Source organism: Centruroides vittatus, unplaced genomic scaffold, assembly GCF_030686945.1.
Source record: "Centruroides vittatus isolate TY-2023 unplaced genomic scaffold, ASM3068694v2 scaffold_576, whole genome shotgun sequence".
Taxonomy (NCBI): Eukaryota; Metazoa; Arthropoda; class Arachnida; order Scorpiones; family Buthidae; genus Centruroides; species Centruroides vittatus.
The window spans coordinates 870,556-892,916 of record NW_027122713.1 but is presented as its reverse complement, the minus strand read 5'-3'; the positions used below and the strand labels follow the sequence as shown (position 1 = coordinate 892,916).

The 22,361-nt window shown below is 34.5% G+C and overlaps 1 protein-coding gene across 5 annotated transcripts in view; it reads right to left on the bottom strand.

The window, feature by feature from the left end:
* LOC136989515 (uncharacterized) overlaps window positions 1–22,361 on the bottom strand; it is a 127,456-nt gene that overhangs the window by 42,232 nt on the left and 62,863 nt on the right. For 3 of the 5 annotated variants that reach the window (XM_067287701.1, XM_067287700.1, XM_067287703.1), the window contains exons 4-9: window positions 16,403–16,503; window positions 13,634–13,718; window positions 13,306–13,551; window positions 10,573–10,668; window positions 10,365–10,487; window positions 9,304–9,381 (exon numbers count right to left, since the gene is read on the bottom strand). In XM_067287701.1, coding sequence (XP_067143802.1) covers window positions 9,304–9,381; window positions 10,365–10,487; window positions 10,573–10,668; window positions 13,306–13,551; window positions 13,634–13,718; window positions 16,403–16,503 — 729 coding nt within the window. Of the gene's footprint in view, window positions 1–9,303; window positions 9,382–9,580; window positions 10,281–10,364; window positions 10,488–10,572; window positions 10,669–13,305; window positions 13,552–13,633; window positions 13,719–16,402; window positions 16,504–16,861; window positions 17,089–22,361 lie in introns of those variants that run through there. The other 2 variants (XM_067287704.1, XM_067287705.1) reach the window with 2 other exon arrangements.

The window sequence follows — 22,361 nt, the reverse complement described above, 5'->3', positions numbered from 1 at the left end:
TTTTACAAATTGAGGCAGATAAAAGCCTACACTAAAAGCTTGACTCCACTGTAACTGTTTATTCCAGAGGTGTGAAAAGAACATAGGATGAAGAAAAATGAAGAAGTCCTGTACTTTCTTTTGTTAACTTCTAATGAAAAGAAATTCTTTTTTTAATTTTCTTGTAAATTTTACGAATAAACAGTTTTTTAAGGAAATAAAAACTATCAAATGCTAGACATTTTATTAAAAGCTGTCTAGCAGTCAATATTTCCAGTTTTTTTCCTTTAAAAAATTGATTCTAAACAGTTACTTCTTTTAAAAAATTATGATAAGGAACATTTACAAAAAAAATCAAAGTACATTCTTTGACAGACAAACTATTTCGTGAACAGAAACTTCAATTGTATGTTATCATGGCAAATAACTCTATCAATCACATCTTTCATATAAATGATTAATGGGTTATTATGCTTTATCATTTCAAATTTTCATAAAACTTTATTAAATTTATATTAAAAAGTGAATAAAGTCATTACTTCTCTGACAATAAAAATAACACGATGTAAAAAATTTAATCTAAATTTTAAAAATTCCATTTGATTTTGAGTTGTTGTTCTTTCATAAAATTACTATTATTAGAATGCAATAAACTGAATCTTGATTGTGTGAGATTATGATTTGATGGAACACAATGACATTCATAGTAGTATAATTGCTATTCATGATATATTTTTATTATTCTTTAGATTTAAAATATACTTTCATTTTATGTTATGTGAAATTAATATAATTACAGGGATCACACAAGATTTACAGAATTTTTGAAACCAAATGAGTAATTTTAAAATCCTTGCAGGAAGAATCTTAAGGACATTTTGTAAAAAAAAATATGGAAAGAACATAGAAGGTTAATTTCTTACATAGCCATGTGGAGTTAAGAAATGATTACATTAAATTTCTTCAATATAACATGTAATAGAAATAAATTCAAAAATCTTGTGTTAGTTTTATTTAAAATTTATGCTTTATTAAAATAAACTTTTAAATATTTAAAATCCAAGTGTTTTTGAAACTTTCTGCCATTTTCGGAAGCTTAGTTACACCTGAAAAACAATTTTAAATGAAATTAAACTGCTGAAGAGATATTGAAAGTGCTCAGATTTTAAATATAAATTTATTTTAATTGCATTTGGAGTAGTTCTTTTTAGAGACAAGAGAGAAACATTTTTTAAACTTTATAATTATTTTACTTATTAATTTTATAAAAAATCAACAACCAAATTACAACTAAAATCACCAATTTTTTTTTTAAAACCAGTTTAACTGTATGTGAAACTACCTTAAAAAATTTTGCCTGGAAAGACAATAATACATCATTGAAATTACTTGCATATGTAATTTATTTTTATTTAAAAGCCTTTAACACACAAAACAAAAGAAAAAACAACAGTTGTTTAATGTGTTATTTATATAACTTCATAAACACTTCTTCAAACTTTATTAATTGTAATATGCCTATATACTCTAAAATATCAACGAATACAAATTTCAATTCACTTGTATGAGGAGGGAATAAAAAACAAAACTTCATCCCAGAATCCAACTAAAAATAAATAAATTAAGGTATTCATATTCTAGTGAATTAACTGTATGAATCATAAAGCTGAAAAATGGTTTGCATTCTACTCCAAACATATTGCTTCAACTAAACAAATCTTAAATTTTCAGTATTTACAGTAAAATCTTAAAATATTTTTGTTAAAATAATCTTTAAAAACTTTTATTTACTTTACCTTCAAATAATAAAAATGAGAACAGTTAAATTAAACATTGCTAGAGATTTGTTCTATAAGCAAATACATCAGCAAGTATGTCATATACCATTTTGGTTTATTACTTTTAAGATAGTTTCCAAGATTTTTGAATTCTTATATAAATTAAAATTATTATAAATGTATTAAATAAGCAACAATTAGGTGAGGAAAATATCATTAAAAAAATTAGTTATTAATGAGCTTCTTTAGCTTTTAAAATACTAACAAAACAAATATACCAGCATTAAAATTATAAATCTATCTTATGAAATATTAAAACATATACACTAAAAAAAATACAGAATTCAATAAGAATAATCTAGTTCAAAGTTACAGTTTATGTCAACAACCACATAGCACTGTTTTGTAAGATAATTTGATATTTTCAGATGTTAACTATCATGACTACCAAGATCTTACAAAAATATTATTCTTTCAAATAAAATCAACATAAGGGCAGATTTCTGGTGGTTGTTGACTCAAACAGTGTCAGAGAAGCTTTGAGAATCACTTAAATTATTAGCTAAACAGATTAGCAGTTTACTATAAGCTTATGTATATTATACACACTCATTTCTGATATACAGTGTCTGAAAAGTTACTGTGCAGTGGAAAAGGTTTAAGTTTTATGTATGTTATTGCAGTTTCTCCTACAGCAAATGTGGGAAATGTTTCCCAGAGGCTCCAAAATCAGGGAAAGTGAGGTCCAGAGACCTATTAGGCCTGATTCTGTAAGAGATTATGTGATTGGAAAAGAAATCTTCAGCAAGCAGTAACACTATCTACTGCAAAATGGAACACGTGACATACAACTTATGGGTCTTGTATGCAATGGCATACATATAACTAATGTGATTACAAATTTCTCACTGCACAGCAACTTTTTGGATGCCTGTACTTGTTCACATTAATAAATTTAAAGGTTTGAATTCATTTTAAATTAATAATGCACAAGAAAATGATTTCCTATCAAAATAAATATATGAACTGTTATGGTAATATTATATTAATTTTTAAAAATAATTTTGTTATATATTTGTGCTGAAGTATGACAAATTATGTATAACTTGTGCTGGATATTTACATGCATCGGACTTAATTAATCCAGTTTTATGTCGTACATATAATAATTTTGTAATCTATGTTAAAATAACAGCGACTATACTGATTTAAAAAAAAAAAATCAATAAATTCGATATATCATTCCAAGAATGGTCAGAGTTTGTTATAAAACAAACCGAGACAGGATCTATCAACTATCAAAGGATAATAAATTTTCATACTTTATTTGTTTATTTTTTTTTCTATAACTTCAGCGATAACCACTTTTCTTTCTAATGAACAATATTACCAAGTGAGTATATTAAACAGTACAGCTGATATTGAAGTATCTTATCAACTACTGGATAAACATTCATCACCAATTGGTAAACAACTCTACGATTAGCAAGTTATTAAAAAAAAAGCTCCTGCTAAATTAGATTATATCTAACATTTAAAAGTAATATATTTTCAGCCTTTTTTTTAAATGAAATTCAAAATTTTATGTAGGTTCTGATAAACAAATGATGCACAAGAAGTACTATTTTATATATTAATGCTGTTTCAATAAATATTTTGATCTGCAGAGTTTAGCTCTAAAACTCGGCAAATTAACTTTGATAAAAATAAACTTTTAATACAGAACCCACTGTTTTAAGATAACAACATCAATAGTGTTAATTGTAGGATTGTGTAAATATTTATCTTTATATAAATAAATCAAATAAATAGTACATATAATTTTACCTTAAAAATCATATAATATTAGTCATTATTTAGTGTAATGACTGCTGAAGTATCAATTAATCAGAGCTAACCATAGTATCCTTTCTCTAAGCTCCATGCGTGAAATGATCAGTTTGTTAAATTTTTATGATTACTTTAAATACTAAACAAAAATTGCTTTTCAGAACTTTTCTGTAGCAATTTATATTGAAATCAACATTCATACATGATAAAAATTGCAAAGATCTAATTAAATCAGACAAAAAATTATATCCTATTTTCAAATTCAGGTGATGAAAATCACTATATTCTATACCTGTATGTAACAAGATGTCTGCACCCCCATTTTAGCAGGAGCAAGTTGGCATGTGAGAGAAATGGCAAACAAACAAACAGTAATTTGAAACCTTTCCTCAGAACTAACTACAATGAATTTGTACAGAGGTTAATTCATACATATAATAAAATTTGTTTTGACTTTAAATATAAATATATATGAACGTTATCTTGATCTCAACAATGTAGCAATCTTCAACAGAATATCTTTACTTAGTACTCACAATTTGCTATTTATCAATCATTGCATAGGCCTATTAGATATTAAAACAAGTTTCTTTTAATATTTGTTTGGTATATGTTACATAAAAAATTTAATTTCTGAAATGAGAGCATTATAAAGTTTAAAATGCCATAAAAAATCCATTAACTTTCCAATAAACTGCATATAAATTTATGATTCTTGAAATATCCCTCTAGAAACTATCAAAATGACAATGACACAAAAATCTGTAATGTAAACTAATTAAAGCTTCAACAAATATCTAGCCAAATAAAACATATGTTAAATGTAAAACTTTATGGAAAATTTCAATTACTTTTGTTAACTAAATTGCAATATTAAAATATATTTTGTTATTTTAACAAATCGTATTCATTAACATTTGTAATTACCAGGAGAACTCTTTTATGCAAACAATTTTATCGAGCCAAAGGATTCAAAAGCAATAGATTACAGATCAGCAGTTGTTATAGTGTGCCAGTGTTTGTCATTAGTTCTAAATTTGTGTTGAAAGTTATTCCAAATGCATTAAAATCAAAAGAAAAAAGAAATTAACAAATTAAACAAGTATGACCTCGCCTCATCCGAATTGCCATAGCAATTGTTATCTACTTCTGAAATTTTGTTTCAAAAACTATAAAAAGACTAGAAAAATTTGTGACTTTGATGTATTCTATATCCTATCAGACATGATTCTTCTTGTATTTTCTGATTTTTGGGTCATCCTCACACTGAGCTGATTAAAATGATCTGGAACACATAGATTGAAACAAATTTAATATGCTTTTGCTGAGCGACAAAAATAGAGAGAGATAAATAAAATACGGATTATTCTTTCCATTAACATTATCTTTTACTAAAAGAAAAATATAAGAAATGATATTTTTTAATTTATTTTTTCTATCTTAAATCTGTAAATGCTTTGTACAATACATAATTTTCATATTCATTATCAATATATTTTTAAAGAATGCTTGTCATGAGACTTGTCAGTATAATAAAACTGCATGTCTAATTCATTATAAATTTAATTAAATAAATCTTTATCAAGTATAACATCAAGTAGAGCCATTTAGCTAGGTCTTAGATGCAAAAAAATCTGGAAATTTAGTATTCTTATGTAAATAAAATAATTTGAAAGTATTAAAATTAAACTTTCTTTCAAAAAGTGATGAAAAAATCTGCTTTTATTTGTTTTAATCATAATTTTTTATAGCTTTTAGAGAGGAGTACGAAACTGCATTTGTGACTCATCTCTCTCTCAGGCCCTATCAACAGATAAATCAATCTAAACCAGCAACTCTAATGCTACTACAAGTTTGGAATTTACTTCAAGATCGTTCAAATTTAAATATATTTCTTTTGAATACAAAGAAGCATCTTTAGAAGCCATTAAAGAATCATAAATAATGTACAACTTCAACAATTTATAATTACAGGGTCAAGTGGGTTTTTTGTTACACCAATCACACTTACCAAATTTTAAAGTTTATTATTCATCAGCAAAAGAAAAAGGAAGAATTGAAACTAAATTATATTGTTAGTTACTAATATTCATTAATATTTATATAATTAAAAAATATATATAATTTTGTCACCAAGAGGTAACACTAACTTATCCTTTAAACATTTTAATCTTTTTGAACAATTATAGAATTTTATCTTAAACAAAATTTTACTCACATTAATTATATATTTAAAGAGAGACCAAAATAAAAAAATTACAATAAATTACTTCACTCTATAATCAACCATCTTTGAATGATACCAAGAGTTTGAAATCCGACACCAAAACTAACTTTGTAGGGCAAGATGTAACACCATTAACTATTTATATGCACATCTCCTGCAGATTTATTTTTTATATTGATTTCCGACCCCTTTAACACCTGTGACAGCGGAACGTGATATCAGAAATGCTTTATTTGAAGTTTTTACGAAATTTATTGGCAAGATTTCTCGAGTCCTTTATATAATAAGCACATCACAATAAATAATTCATTCACAGATAATGCGAATATTATAGAAGTAATATCACTGAAGTAAAAAAAAGAAAAGAAAAAATAAAATATATAAAGCAACACTACTTGCTTGTTCAACTACGTTACTAGCGAACAGTTTAGCTTTGTTGAAGAGGGGGCATAAATTTTAATATAGCAGTATAAAAAAAATTCATTCAGAATTTTAAGTCGACGAAAAATAAGAGGGCATTTTTATCATAAATAAAATTGAATCGAATCTTCAATAAAGTTTTAAATATAAAATTTTTACACGAAAAACATTAATATTCTAATTGCTAGTTTGAAGATGAATAAGTGTGTGACTTAAAGTTTATTCCTATAGTGGTCAATTAACATATATTTTTCATTATAACATCATGTCATATGAAAAACTGAAGAAACCCATTCAATTTTTAAGCAATTTGGCAGGTTCTAAAATTATCTATTTACAATTTTTTAATAAATTCCTTATTTAAATGATGAAGAAAAAACAAAAAAAAACTGCAATTTTCTGAATAAAATTCAGTATGGTTGCCATATGACATTTTTTTCATAACATATGTCACTGCTTAAAGCTCTAGTGTTACGTCATTCTGAAATTCTCTCGGCATCATCACGTGCAGAAACAAGACTTTCAATTCCTTGATTTTTAAATGGATATTTTCAGCTTTAAATCATCATAAAACTAAGAATTCTAATAAACACCACTTTTTCTAAATATTCTTCAATTATGACAACTTGCAGACATAAACAATTAAAATTTCACATATTCAGAACATTTTAAACTAAAAAAAATCTTAAACCAATTTTTTATTGTCATATTTAAAATATTATTAATCATAAAACTGTTCAAATTTCATTTGATTAAAGATAACAGAAAGATTTAGAAACTTTCTAAGACAAATAAATTTTAGTTTTGGCTCTTAAGTCGGTCATTTGGATTTTAACTCACTTAATGAAGTCACAGTTCCTTCAATGAATGATTTTTTAAGCATTCTAAAACATGCTTAACTCAAAACCTTGACATACTCATAAGTAATTAACCTAAGTGATTAAATATATACAAGAAGATTATATATATAGTTAAATTTCTTCTATTTGCAAACTGGTTTAATTATTTTTCTTTTATTAATTAATCTTAGTCTGAATTTTTCTTTCTTGTACAGAGAGCCAAATTCAATTCTCTAAAAAATTTAGAATTACACTTCAACAATCACAATTACTCAATTAATAATGTATAATACTAGAAAAAAAAACATCTGACATTGTTTGAATATTAAATACATCTCCATCTTTGCTATAAACAAAGCTGTTTTGTATTGTCTGTTGTCTTAGGAATATGTATACATATTCCTAAGACAACAGTGTTGTGTCATGAAGAAGCATAAAAGCATTTTGAAGTTTTCATTGCAGAATTTCATTTTCGCTCGTCAAAAATTAGCATTTTTAATTAATTTTTAAAAATTATTAGCACGAAAAGTCCATTTAGTCAGTTTAGTCGAGCTTCCGATCCAAGGCAAACGGGACTGAGCCCTTTACGAATAATTGCACTCTCCGAATGATGCGAAACCTATTTTAAAAAAATACGACGAAGAAACTCGTTTCGGCTTTTAATTTTCTAACATAAATTTTCAACGGTAAATATGCATATCAACCATCGGTTTGATCTAAATCAGCTGAATATCAATTAATGTTATGCTAATGGATAACTGCCACTAGCCATACGAAATTATCATACCTACACGAGAACAACTGCAACTATACTCGAATAGATTAGCAAGTTAAAGAGAAAGAAAAAGAAAGAAAGAAAAAAAAAAATGCATCTCAGAATGGAAACAGAGTTAATAATTCTATTATAATTAAATATTGAATTAAAATAACTTGGAATACTTAAGCTAAATTCCATTCCTAAGATGTAACGTATTAAAATAAAGCTAAGTTAAAATATACCCTTTACATTCAACACATGGAATGTTAAGAGTATTTGAGACAGATTTCCATCTTTCTATAAACTAGCAAACTAAGCAGAATAAATTTACATCTGTTATAGTGTTACTAAGTTTGCTAACTTTAGAAACTGCTTATTAACATATATTTTTCAAAAGATGTTTTAAATATTGAAATTAAGCACCAACTTAACCTTGAACTTGTCAAAAAATTAAATGAAGCAAAGTTAAAATCTTATTTATCCAAATCATTTGCAAACTTTAAAAGCAACCATTTCCTAAACCACTTATTACTAAATGATCATAACGCATTTGATTTCGAGCGACAGACTAGAAGTTGACCACGTGATCAAACGAGCAACAGTCTAAGTTACAGGATGCTAAATTTGTTCTCAACAGAGAATAAATGCAATTTAGAACAGACTTAACTTTTTAATTACCTCGTATCTTGTAAAACAGAAAGGTAACAGGTCTTAAGCTGCATGATGAAATTCAATAGTAATATTTTAAATAAGATTTAACACAAGCAAAATATTGTACAAACGAAATTGAATATTCATTTTAAATGTCCCGGTTTCGACAAAATAGACTATATTTTGTAAAATTGCACTAAAATAATTTAAAATCTTACAAATTTCTAAGATTTAATTTTTTTGCTTTGCATTTACATAAATCTACTGGTTGCAAGAGTGTCAAATTTTGGTAAAACTTATTACAGAGAAATTAATTGTATACAATTCCACGAAGAAAGCAGTTTAAATCAGCTTCAAAGACGACCGAGAATACGTTCTAGATTAATGACACCAATTAATCTAACCTTATACAACTTTATAAATAAAACTAACTAAATAAACTGTCCTAAATAATACCATGCACTAGCATCAGATTATATATATGTATATATATAGATTTTGAAATTTACTTACATATAAAATAAAAAGGAATATTCAAAGATTAAAATTCTTATGAGATACTTAAATTCTAAATCTTATTTCCAATAAACTCCTATTCATATTTAATTTTTCATTATACCGTTATAAAATACCAAAATGTCAGTTTTTCTCACTGCCGAAGGAAGACACATTACACCACAATTCTAGCTTCTGTTTTACTCTACATTTTTAACAAAACTCTACTTATACTAATAATCAAATGACAGTTCTATCCCAATAGTCAATCCGGCTCAATCGTTCAATTACTAATTTCTATTAGCATAAAACGAAGGTAATACTGACTTCGAAACCTTTCTTTCCTCTCCACCATGTCGATTCTTCCGGAGGAGGCATGTCGATGACAGAAATCATGTCTCCCACCTGTAAGAAAACAAAACACACTATAACCCGGGAACCATTCCACTTCTTCTGGGCAGAATTTCTGCAGGGGATTCTGCCACACACCCCAAACTCACCCCGCAAGGAACAGGGCAAAAGATTTAATGATTCAAACTTCTCTCCCCGCCACCTTAAAATTTACTGAAGAAGGAAAGAATAACGCATAAAGGCCATTATTTACGACGACTTTTCCGACGAGTAAACGAATGGTAACTCAAACTCGAGCATCCGTACGTACACTTCGAGCAATCTATTCACAGCATCCCTCTTCTCGTGTGAAATCGAGTGGCGACGCGCAACACTGGAGTTGTTTGGCGTCCATTTCGCAAATGTTTACGGCCAGACGGTCTACTCGTAGACGACGACCTGGCTCCGGACCGAGTACAAAACAAAATTTAAAAAAAGCTGGCAGCGACAGCAAGCATTCGTCCTTGATCCAACCAGCCACGGAGGGTGGACGACGGTGCGACCTTCTTCCGAATCTCTTCCACGACACGCCACCGGCACGTAGCCCCACGATTAACAATTCTGCAAAGGTCCCGACCACGCTGGCACACGTCCAAAGCTGCAATCTTTCGACGAGCGACGAGCGACCCGGGAATAAGCGAACTACGAGTCGAGCGGCGCACGATCCACATCAAAATGGCGGGCGGCCGTCACGTGACAACTTCCTCCCGCCGGTTCTCCGAGGGAAAGCACCTATACTCCCTCCTCCGTCCCAGGAGCGGGTAATACTAATTTTAAAACTCGGGGGGTGGAAAGAAAAAGTCGCTGGGGGAGCCATCCGCTGGATAAAGGACCGCGCGACGAAATTTGTTTACAGAAACGGAAAAAAAGAAGTAAGTACGTCATCAACTTTCCCGGAACGGCGCTAAGTGGGCCGGCCGCCGGTACGCGCCATCCGTATGCCACACCGTTAACGAGGGGCGGACAAGAGGAGAAGGGGAAGAGGAAGATATACTCACCTCGAAGGATATCTCGTCGGTAGCCTGCGCCGTATATCTTCTAACTACGTAAGCGGCAGCTACCGCCGGTGTGTTGATGGCCGCCTCGTCGGGTACGATCAGTCGATTTCCGCGATTGTCGAGCTGCGGCGAGAGAAATAACCAGCGTTAGGACAGACACAAACAAACCCACTCCCGATTAACGGGCGCGAAAGCTGGCTGAACTCACCTCCAACCAGTTGAGCACCGGGCCGCAACTGATCAGGCTTCCTGCCAAATCCGAGAACCTATCCAAGTAGGACGTCAAAGTGTTTCGAAGGTAATCCTGAAAGAAAACAATTCGAGATATAATGTATATACAAAACGAAGGGGGAGGCGAGTCTGCCGGGTTTTAAAACGCCGCTCGATACGCACAGGTGAACGTCCTCCGCGCACCGATCGATAAACGTAAACTTCGGTTTGGCACATTAAACCGGCGCATTCCCAGAAGATGCACATCTGGTACCAGTTGACGCCGCGATCCGGAATGCGTAGGAGAGTCGGAAAAAGAGAGAAACGAAGAAACACACACATGCATACATGCATTTACTAAATACGCGAACGAGCCGCACGCTAATTCGTCCCCTTTCGATCAATGTTTCCTTTTATCCGTTCGTGAAAGAGGCGCGTCTGTTCGTCCCGGCCTCGTTTCCTTATTCGAATTACCTCCTCGAGACCGTGCCACCGATCGGTGATCTAACCGGCACGGATAACAGGTAAACGCACGGTTAAACGGATCGGTTTCCAATGATAAACACGTATGCGTACGGAAGAAGCGTCGCGTCGTGCCAGAGCACTCTCCGCCCGGCGTCGTGTCGAAGGTCACAAACCACCACCGTCGCACGCGCCCCACCCCTAACGATTGTGGGAAGCAGAGTGATGCTTCTTTTTTTTCGACGCGAACTTAGAAGGTGAGGAAAAACGGGCACGTGACCAACGATGTCGTAACGTGGGAGGCAACGCACCAGACACGCAGTCTGAGCGAATTTGGCGCGCGCGAAATCGGAAAGCGGACCATCAAAACTGTCAACCGTTCGCCATTCGAACCGGTGGAGCGACTGCGACCCCGGCCAAAACTGCACCCCGGAACCAGCGGTGACCTTCGACCTCGACAGTTAGCTGGGGTCGCGCGCGGCTGCGGGGAAGGTGGGATCAACGACCCCTATCCGACTCACCGGGCGTGTCTCGCATCCAGGTGTCTTCCGGCATTCGCGTCAAACTGTCGAAATTCTATCCAACGGATTCGTCGGGTGGGGGAGAACAATGCAGCGGCGCTTGACCCACAAACTGCACTTCGCAACGCGCCCCAAGTCTGAGAAGGGCGTCATGCCACGGTAGAGTGGAGTAGGCAAGTCGTACGCGATGACAGCTTGGCCGAGACACCAGATCCGGCTCCGGAACACGGCCTACAGGAAAACAGTGCAACGGGCTTATACGTCACGATCTGATCCGGACTTCATTCTACACCAGTAAAATCCGGAAGGAGCCTTTGCGTCAGTTAAAAGCTACAAATTCTTAAATATTCTCCGCTGCAGGGGGCCGTTTTAAAAACAGAATTAATCGAATATGTTCGATTTTATTTCAGTGTAAAGCGGAGTAAAAGAATTTCGCCCAAAACTCGAGTGGTTTGTCTCCAGCGTTACCCTCATCAAATATGGAGGGAAATTTTCATACACGCCCGCAAAACTATTCTGTATTTTACAAATATGGAGAGGGTGGTTTGTAGAGAGAATTTCTGTATGAAGGAGAAGAGAAATTTTTCACACCCAGATTCGCGAAACACATCCCAAATTGTATAGCGGAACGAAGCTTCGAAACACTAGACATTACACAAGACACACGCTCTGCATTGCACTCTGGAACGGAGCCAAGAGAAATTTTAAATTTACGTGACGTCACAGCCACACAAAAATCTGACAGATTTCTGCATCGCTCGCGCCTGAGCCTAATCGATACGAAATTTATCTCTAAATTTGTTCTGAAAGGGGGTGCGAAGCTCAAATTCGTATCGTCCCTAGCGGGCATTCGGTTAAAAGTCATTCACAACGCTTGTTGGCACCCGTCCTACCGATCTGTGAATGAGCCACACATACAAAAAATATCAGGCGGTATCCTTTGATATCGTCAGTGGCACCAGTTTGGCAGCAGACACCGCTTTGCACGGTGACCGCGCGGCGTCCGAGTTCTCTAGTCAATGGGCATAAAACGTCACACAACGGAGCGTTCCCGCGTTCTCTCGACAATACGACACGAGAAACGAACAGATCCGGCTTTTCTAGTGCCTCCCGCGCCGAAACGTCACACGTCACGCTATCGATCGCTTAATGATTCACGGGAAAGTTAAGTGTGTCCGGCGTAACGCTCCAGTCGAAAGTGGGACGGGGAAAGTAGACGTCACAATTAATTCCTTGAAAGCAAAATCGGACTTTGTACAAACTTTTCGGCGGGACAAAGGACTACTATCTCGCTAGTTAACGATGGAGATCTGGAGTTTTTCGACTTTAAACGTAACGGATTGGCCCAGGCACCGCTTATATATATATATATATATATATATATATATATATATATACATATACATGAACATATTCCATCCCCCTACTCGATCCATTCTTAAAAGAGTCGAAGCTGCCGTTTAGAATATTGTTTTGGTGTCTCCCTTGGCTCGGTTCCAGTATTAAATTAATGGTCACGGTCATTTAAATAATCCTAACCTATAAAAAAGAAGTAAAAATTTATTAAATTATGCGAACAATCCCGTCGCTAATGGCATAATTCGAGCGGGACGGAAGATTAATGATTTTTTTTCATTCCCCCCTCCGGCTCGCTCGAAGATAAGCAACGTGTTGACTCAGTGACTGACTCATGTGGATTCTGGGATCCAAAGACACTAACGATCGGGAAGGGGGGAGGAAGAACTCACCTCTGTGTCGCACTGGAGTTGCTCTATAGGAACCAGCTCGGGTAGCAAACTGTATTTCCGATCGTAGACGCATCTGTGCAACTGGCGATCCAACATTCGAAAGTTGTCGTAACTCCTTCGAACCGTCCACAATCTACCGTTACTGATGACTCGTACGCAGAACCAGTGATTTCTCAATTCGTTCTCCTTCTCGGGACCACTTACTGTTGCCTTGCCCGCATCCTGTCTTTCGTCGTAAAGGCCCATCTACACACAAAAAAATGATTGCGTATTTAACCATTTCGGGCGAATTTTTGTGCGTTTTAAATGCCGTTCTAAATAGTTTTACCTTAACTGGACCCAATTCCACATTCTCGTAATGAAAGTGGGCGCATTCGTCCAGTTTCGGGAACCTGGTCGAGCCATTCACGCTTCTATAATGATACAAAAGAAGGTTAAGTACAAAGCGTCTTTTTTAGCGAGCGCGTGGTCTTTTATGAGTCACGATACAGTAAAATGAGTTTTGAATTTCCCACGGAGAGCCACGCTCCGAAGCTCTCCGGTAGATTAAATGTTTCGTCACATCTACAGAGTTTCAAGCTGCTACTACCCCTTCAACGAGCAGGATGGGGGCAGACAGTACGCGTAAACTGTTACTGAAATCATCCCTTAACTTCTACCGAAAACACATCCATCAGAAACCTAGATACTCATATGCAGCGTGGCATCCGGCTGCGTAGATATTTAACGTGTATAGAGCTTAGAATATTTACATTTAACAATACTTCGATGCAGCATAAACACGTATCACACGTGAATACATGTGCGTTGCGACACTTCGCCTTATTAAAATCATAATAAGGGACATGAGGAAAATACTCTAATGTAATACACGATTGCGCCAAACGGAATAGTCTTAAGGCAATTTTATATATATATAGCGCGTGTGGTTTTGTATATAGGGCTATATATATAGGCCCTATATACAAAACCACGCGCGGTATAATTTAACTAAATTATAGTCTGTTATCAATTCAAATCAACAATATCATAACTTATTTTCATCTTTCTCCTGATCTTGAGCCGCATGTGACCCAGCTTGTAAGAGAAATTTTCCTCTTGCTAACGCACCTTTAACCCATCAGCACCCCCGAAAACCAGATCTGGCGCTTGCTAAACGTTTATACTTCCGAGATATCAAGTTATATCCAGAAAGTCTCTGTAAATATACAGTCGGCTCGTAATGAACCACTCGAAGTTCTTTAAAGAAATCATACGTCTCGATGACATTTGGATGTTTTTAAGGTATTGGAGAGGCTCTAAGACGCCATCTTCTAGAAGATTAATGGATGCTACTTTCACTCCAGATACCATGTGATATATTATCAAGCAATATTTTGTCACGTTACGACGTAATTGCGGGAGAATGTCACCACGCTGTGCAACCCTACTCGGGTTAAAGTTCTACAGCGGAGCTAGAAAGCGTCGAGGCGGTAAAACAACCGACCCTTAGGCGCTAAATCACTGCGCGATCCTAAATAAAACCTTCTGATGTCGAGAAACTGGCTCAAGAATCGCAGCATTTGTCTAGGTTAAGAAGGGGCAAGAGCAATTTTCTTCGAGAGGGACATGATTTAAGTTCATACTAATAGATACAGAACGCGTAGCAAGCTACACAACAAACAGAAGCGTCGTATTCCATGCAACGACGGGGTCACAACACTATAATGGATTTTTTTTTCAGTCGCGGGTTCTACACTTCCGACATGTTTTACAATGCATACTAAGCTATGGAGGGCCATAAAACGAGCGGTGCTTTTACTAAAGAGGGCATTGACACCCCATCGCAGGTGCGGAGACGAACCTCTAAACTACCGAATACTCTAGGAACAGGTGTTATTCATGGCTTCGAAGGGAAGTTTTATGCAATGTCGAAACGAAATTTATAAAAATTGCTCGCACCAGAGAGGACTACCATTACAGACCGGACACACTTTGCAGTTTTTCTAGAGCAGTTGTAGAAAAACAATTCCGAAAGTGGTTTCTTTCGTGAGGATAAACAATTTGGCTCTCGCTGGGGGTAAAGACAACCCTAGAGGATATGACCTGCTCCTTACCTCTGACTGGGTTTTAAAAAAGGCCCCATTTGAACACGTGTCTAGAAAGAGCACCACCCGTATCTTCAAAACAAAAAGGAGGGAAAAAACTGCTTGAATTTTTTGCTTTACAGTGCCTCTAAACTATAATTTTCAATATATAAAAACTGGCTTTAGCAGGTTTCCTTTTGATGGATTTCAATAACGTGTATCAGTAGAATAGTATTACGCAATGCCAGTTTCGTATAATAAACGAGAAAATTACCATTTTAACGCAGTGACACCTAAATTTACCTTTCACTTTCCGGTCTTATTAACGGACTACAGCTTTGTCCTTTGATTGTGGTTTAACGACCTTTCGCAGATTTCGCATTTACGAGTACCGTCTACACGCAACGGGGGAGCAAAAATTTTCAACGCTCTATTGAGGCTAACAACGTGATAATTCGTTTTTATCACCATATAATGGTCAACAGAGTGAAACGTGATGGAGATCGCACGGATTTACCTACTTAATTTCGGGAATTATTCAGCTCTCGAATGGCTCCAAGCGCTTCGCTCTGTGCAGCACGTGGCTCGTTATCGAAGGCATCGCTTTAACGGGGTAAAGATACGCATCGGAGGACAGTTATCTTAACTCATTCAAATAGGTGGGAGCCCGAGGGTCTGACCGTTCTCTAAGAGCCCAGCCCATGCATCCTATCCCATGGCACCCTAGGGCCAAACGGAAGGAAATTTGCCTGGGGGAACTTGTCGAAAACTATAGTGCCATTCCCACCATCCAAACGGCTTTTGTTTACAGAACGGGAGCGTTCTGTATCGAACTATTAGCCGTCAAAAATCTGTAAACAATAATACATCGTATTCTCTCTTCTCCTGGGCACTCTTAGAACTTGGTAGCGTCACAAAAAAAAAAACATCGGAAATGACAGCCGCAAGCCTATATATGGGGAGCAGGCGAAACCAACTAACGGACGCGACCTATATTAAAGCAGCGTACTAAAAACGGGCGTGAAACTCACCTGGTAATGTGCTTGATCCTGACAGTCGGTGGAGCCATAGGAGAGACTCCCCGCCCTCCTCTCATGCTCTCCACTGAGTCAATCACGGAACATATCCCTCCCTGCAATGAAAACAAAGTCACGATTAATAGAGATTTTAGGTAGAAACGGGGGGAAGGGAAGGGGGAAAAACTCCGGAAGTTGCAGACTCGGGATGTCTCGACCCGCTCCATTCCACCAGAGGGAGGGAGGACAGGTGGTCTATATACCATTTTTTTCACTTCTCTGACATCGTCCTCGACCATCAAGAGCCCATCCGGTCCGCAAACCTGTTACTCAAACCCTCAAGAAAGGCCAGCAGATGTCTCCCCGTTCGTGCGCTAGAGGCTAAATCAACAACAGATGGGAGAGAAGCGTCCGACCTTGTTACTTTCGCGACGATGACCCTCGACGTTTCGGCATTCGGGAAGCGGTACTTACACACCGTAGGGCCAACTCGCTCCAACTGGTGGGCATGTCGCCGTTTCTAACCGTCTTCCATAGCGAACGACAGCGTCGGTATCAGAACGGACGGGGTCGGAACGTCAAGCCACTTTGTCCGACCCATCGACATTTCAGGTAAGAGGAGACGAGAGAACTGCAGATCGAAGCAATAGAAAAAAAAAAAAAACAAAACTCGACCCGACTGACAAGTAGGCAACAGGTCCGCAGTTGAAGGAATCCTGCCATCCCATTGGCTAGTCGCCAGTGCAAGCCCTACCCTTGTCTATTAATTGTTACTAATTGGTGACGTCACCGGACGCTACACGACCTTCTCTTCCTCAGAACTGTCACAGCCTGTGCCATCTAGTGGAAAGAGATGAAAGTTCAACATCCCTAATTCGGTTTCTTTTCTTATAGAGGGAAGGAGTCGGTACAGCTCGCGCGCGATCTGGACTGAAGTCAGTATGAATTGTTATGACTCAACGCAAATTCTAAAATTATACGAGATCGAAGAGTCTCTTCAACTTCATCGAAATTGGCAAGTGAGTCAGAAATAATTCCGAATCGAGCCGTCACGACACGGTCGCGTCCCTTCCCTTTTCTTACGTGACTGCAGAAATCTATTCTTATACACGTGAACGGGGCGTGAAACAAACTCTTTATTTCGAGCCGCACGCGTAAACACCTGGCAGAAAAAGCCAAACAATTCGTTCAATTATATGAAAGAATAGGATTTAACTTTGAAGTAATGGCGGTTAATAGAAAAATCAATGGAGAGAATCGTGACTTTTCTAGAAACCGCACTGCTACAGAACCTGTGTTAATTGTAATACCCTACAATTAATTAGAGCATCGTAATGAAATATCCACAAGTGACAATAAACTGTGATATAAAATATGCATGTGTTACTTAACAGCGCGAACTTATACATGTACTTACCACGTAAGAACCTATAACGAAGGGTTTGTGGTGCATGTTCAATGTTGTGTATAATGTTCTGCACATGCTATACATTAACACATGTCTATCAGTTCAATGCGTTATGATGTGTAACACTCGAATGCGCGTGTATGAAGTCCGCACTTTGCAACACGAATATAGTAATGATAATTACGGTATTCAACACCCCAAAATCATAGAAATCGTAAAATATACTTATAAAAGTATGAATGTAACGCAAATTTCCAATGCATGCAACGAACAGAACGTATTGATCTCAAACGTCAGCGCCAATTTTCCCCATATTCAACAATGACTAAAGCTCCATTGGGGGAGAACATATGACAATTTTTCATCAATAATTTACTTGCAATTCCAAGATAATTCAACTTTAAAATTACAATTTACAGTTAGGTTTACCGCCCAAAAACCTATAAAAATATGAAATTAACCACCCGTAAATTTCTATTACAAGAGAAACAGGAAAAAAAAAAAGAATAAAATCCTTACTCTAAGTTTCGGTTCAAGCACCTCTCCTCCAAGGATAATAACTGGCGAGTGCTAGTAAAAACTAAGCATTTAATGATCGATAACGAATGCGCTACGACGTACGAACGTACATTAAGCATTCTACGAACGTAACACACACCTAATCGCGTTTAATTCCTTACTTATCGGCATTGAGGAAAATTACTCTTAATGAATTTCTCTCTCTCAATAAAAAGTTGGAACGGAAAGGGGGAGAGGAAACAAACCTCCGTCCGGAATATTTGCGCGCTACATGACCTTCAAAATATAACTGTATGGTATTCACGGACCTCACTAAGTTGGGTACAAAGGGAGAGAGAGAGAGAGAGAGAGGGAGAGAATGCGGAAATGTACCGAACTACAGAGCTATGCCATTATATTCTATTAAGGGGAGTTGCCATTAACGACTGCCACACTAATACGAAATCTTACAGATACATATAATTCGCATGCGTCTTTAACCCCCGTTTTAAACGACTCTTTTGTTACGACGTCATTACGAATATACCGCACAATAAAAAGCATCAGTTTTATCGCTCATCCAAATGTGGATAGAGAGTGTAATGTCGTCTAAAGACGCTTAAGTTCGTTGTTACGTAATATTATGAATAATGTTTCTAACTGTTGGGAAATATTACTCGATATACCGCTTTGGATTTCGTTATCAGTTGCGTGCAATCTTCTTACTGGATAGCGTATTAATTAATACACTTTTATGATATATTTGCGCTGATAAAACAATTTCCCAACAAGGGGACCGCGATCCCTTGCATGATAACAAATTATATTCCCAGATAATGCAATATTCCAGCTAATTTAAGCAGGTTGGGAAATATCGATTTTCTGTCCTTTATGAATGTTAAAAAAAGAACGAATATTTTATTTGCATTTGGAGCTGAAATTCGGAGAATAGTTTCAGCTTTATTTTGTCATTTTGTCTAATTTTTAGAAAGACCAAGCTCATTTTCAACAATAGAAATGTATATAAATAGCCAAATAATATTCTTAAACTGATATTTATCATCATAAATACCCTAAAATACTACTTTAGAAACAATGCATTTTAATCAGAACTACAAACAAAATAATGTACTAACAACAATTTCAAATTTAAGAATTCCTTTCAGTAATACAACAAATGTCAATAAAGTTCCCTACTGAAATTATCCTTGAATTGGAAGTGTTGCACCCCCTACAGGGGTCATGACCTTTGTTTGAGGAAAAGAAAACCATTCGTTTAACCTACTTCTGTATACATTTATGGATAAAATGCTTCAAGAGCATAATCAATTATTTGTATTCCAACTGTTGTTATAATATTCATTTCATATACTGGTAAATCTACAAATAAATGGCATTCATATATAAGACTTGTATACGGAAAAATAATATTTTTGTATATGTCAGAATCTTAGGACTATGAGTGACAAGTTGTAATAGTTAGAAAGATCTTAGGGAAATAAATGAAAATATATAAGCTACACAGCTGAACCTTAGAATAACCAAAAACCTTTCTAAACTTTAACAAAAAAAACTGCTTAATAATATAATTCCTATCCTCAGATGTTTTATAGAACTGATCTGCAGCAATTTAAAAAATACTATTTGAAAAAATGTAATTATTTAGACAGTTTATATCTACTAAATCTGTGTTTTAAGTATACTGCATAAGAAATTACTGTAGTATAGTCTCTCATGCTGTACACCTTGATGGTGATGAATGATGTTTGTAAATTAGATTAATAAATTTTTTTATAGATTTATTAATGATATGAAATGCAGCAAACAATCTTGATAAAGAAAATTTTTATAGATAAAGACAACAACAAATATACTGCATAACAGTGGTGCACCCAGGGGGTGAGCCAAGGGGCCCTGGCACCCACGAAGTAAAAAGAAAAGAAACACTAGTAAATTTTCCAAAAATATTTTCTTATTTAATTACAAAAATATTTTTTTTATTTCATTTTTTTTATTTATAGTGTGTTGTGTGTTCTATTTCTATATTACTTATGAATTAGTAACCACATAAGGTGAAAATTTTATTGAATTCGCATTAGAAACTTTTCATCCGTTCAACTCAGCTCCCCAACATTAAATCTTGAGTGCACACTGCTGCATAACAAGTTTTCTACACATTATTTCTCTGATTTTATAACTTTTTAATTATCTGTTTGGCTCAGAAGGCCCTTGTTTCTTTAAGGCAAAAAATCTAATCCAATCCTATCTAAAGTAATATATTGGAAACAAAACTCATCAACAATCAGAAATTTTTAAAAATTTAATTGTTGACGAGTTCTAAAACTTTTAAAATATTTTCAGTTTCAAATAACATAAGAATCCTTTTCTAAAGATGGAATATTTAAATTCAAAAATGAGTGATTAAAAAATACTTTTTCACTATGTCGTCAGCATTAATGTTCAAGATTAATAAAATGATACATTATAAAAATAAAGATATCAAACTAATTGATGATATAATTTAAGTCCATTATTTTCTGAACATTATAAAAAGAATTACAAACATATATAATTATCGTATAGAAGACCAAACAAACAATAAAGTAATTAGGAGCCTTAACAATTAACACAGTAAATGTCCAACAGGACATTCCTGTCATCCTCCTATGAACAATTCAAAATAAATAGTTATTGGAGCAAAGTTCACTGGGATAAAATTACATAACAAAGCAAAGCGAAAAAGATATAATTAGATATGACAACAGGAAAGATGAATTTATACAAAGTTAGGTTACTAAGTGCTGATTGGGATTTAAGAAAATAATAATAAACAAACAAAGTACCTGTAGATCAAGTTTTATTTTCTTCAATTCAACTGAGCAAAAGATAAAATACATAACAGCATTTAAAAAAATATATATTTTAATTATTAAACTGCCATACATTTCAGTGATATTCATATTATTGTTATAATTTGTTGTGAATGTAATGTATGGTATGTCAGAAATACAATGATTTAATAATTTAAACTTACATCTATGGGAATAAATTACAACTTGACAATGTGATAAAAGACAAATGCATTACTTCCGTCTGAATGCTAGTTAGAAATTCTTACATTATGTAAAATGGTTTATCACCACTTTATTATCACATCAGTTAAACAGAGGAACAGGAGAAGGAAGGAAAGAAAAAAGAGAAAGAAAGATATGAAGAATTGCATGTGTTCAAAGTATTGCGTGTAAAATCTATAAATTTAAGTTTACCAAAACAAAAGCATTCACATAATTATATTTGTTCAAGTTTAAACTTTAGAATATGATTATTCAAAAGCTATTAAGCAATAATAATTTTTAGTATTTCATTAAAATAAAACAACTTTTTTTATTTTACTGTAACATTTTAAATATTATGTATCTGACATCTCATCGTTTATAAGCAATACTCTCTGTTTTTATCTTGATAATCACCACATGATACTTTCTATATCCAAAGTTCACTTCATTTACTGTTCGGAAATTAAGGTAACAAACTTCATCTTCATTGAATTATCAATCAAAGTTATATTTTGTTTGACATTTAAATATCTAACAATTTTACATGACATAAAAAAATCCTTCATTATAACCCTTTATAATTTTATAATTTTAAACAAGAAACGAATGAAAAATACAATTACAAGGGATGAAGAGAACCTTTTAGATTTAGCATTGTTTAAATAAATTATTAGTACTATTTAAATGTTGATAATATTCTATAATATTCAACAATATCAACTTTTTGTTTTAAAAATAATTTATTTTGTTTGTTTAATTTTATCAGTATAAAAATTTTCCTTACACTTGAAAACACAGCATGATGCTCTATGACTTTTCAAAGATGTTCAAACATTTTGCATAATTTTTAAAAAAAACGGCAATTTTAACATTGCATCCTGTTTATTTTGATGCTTAGAACTCAAAATGAAATTTAAAATAAAAAACAAAATGATTACTCACACCATCACCGCAGAACATTACACAAATGCACGCAAAGAATGATAACAGCAGAAGAATGGAAACATTACTT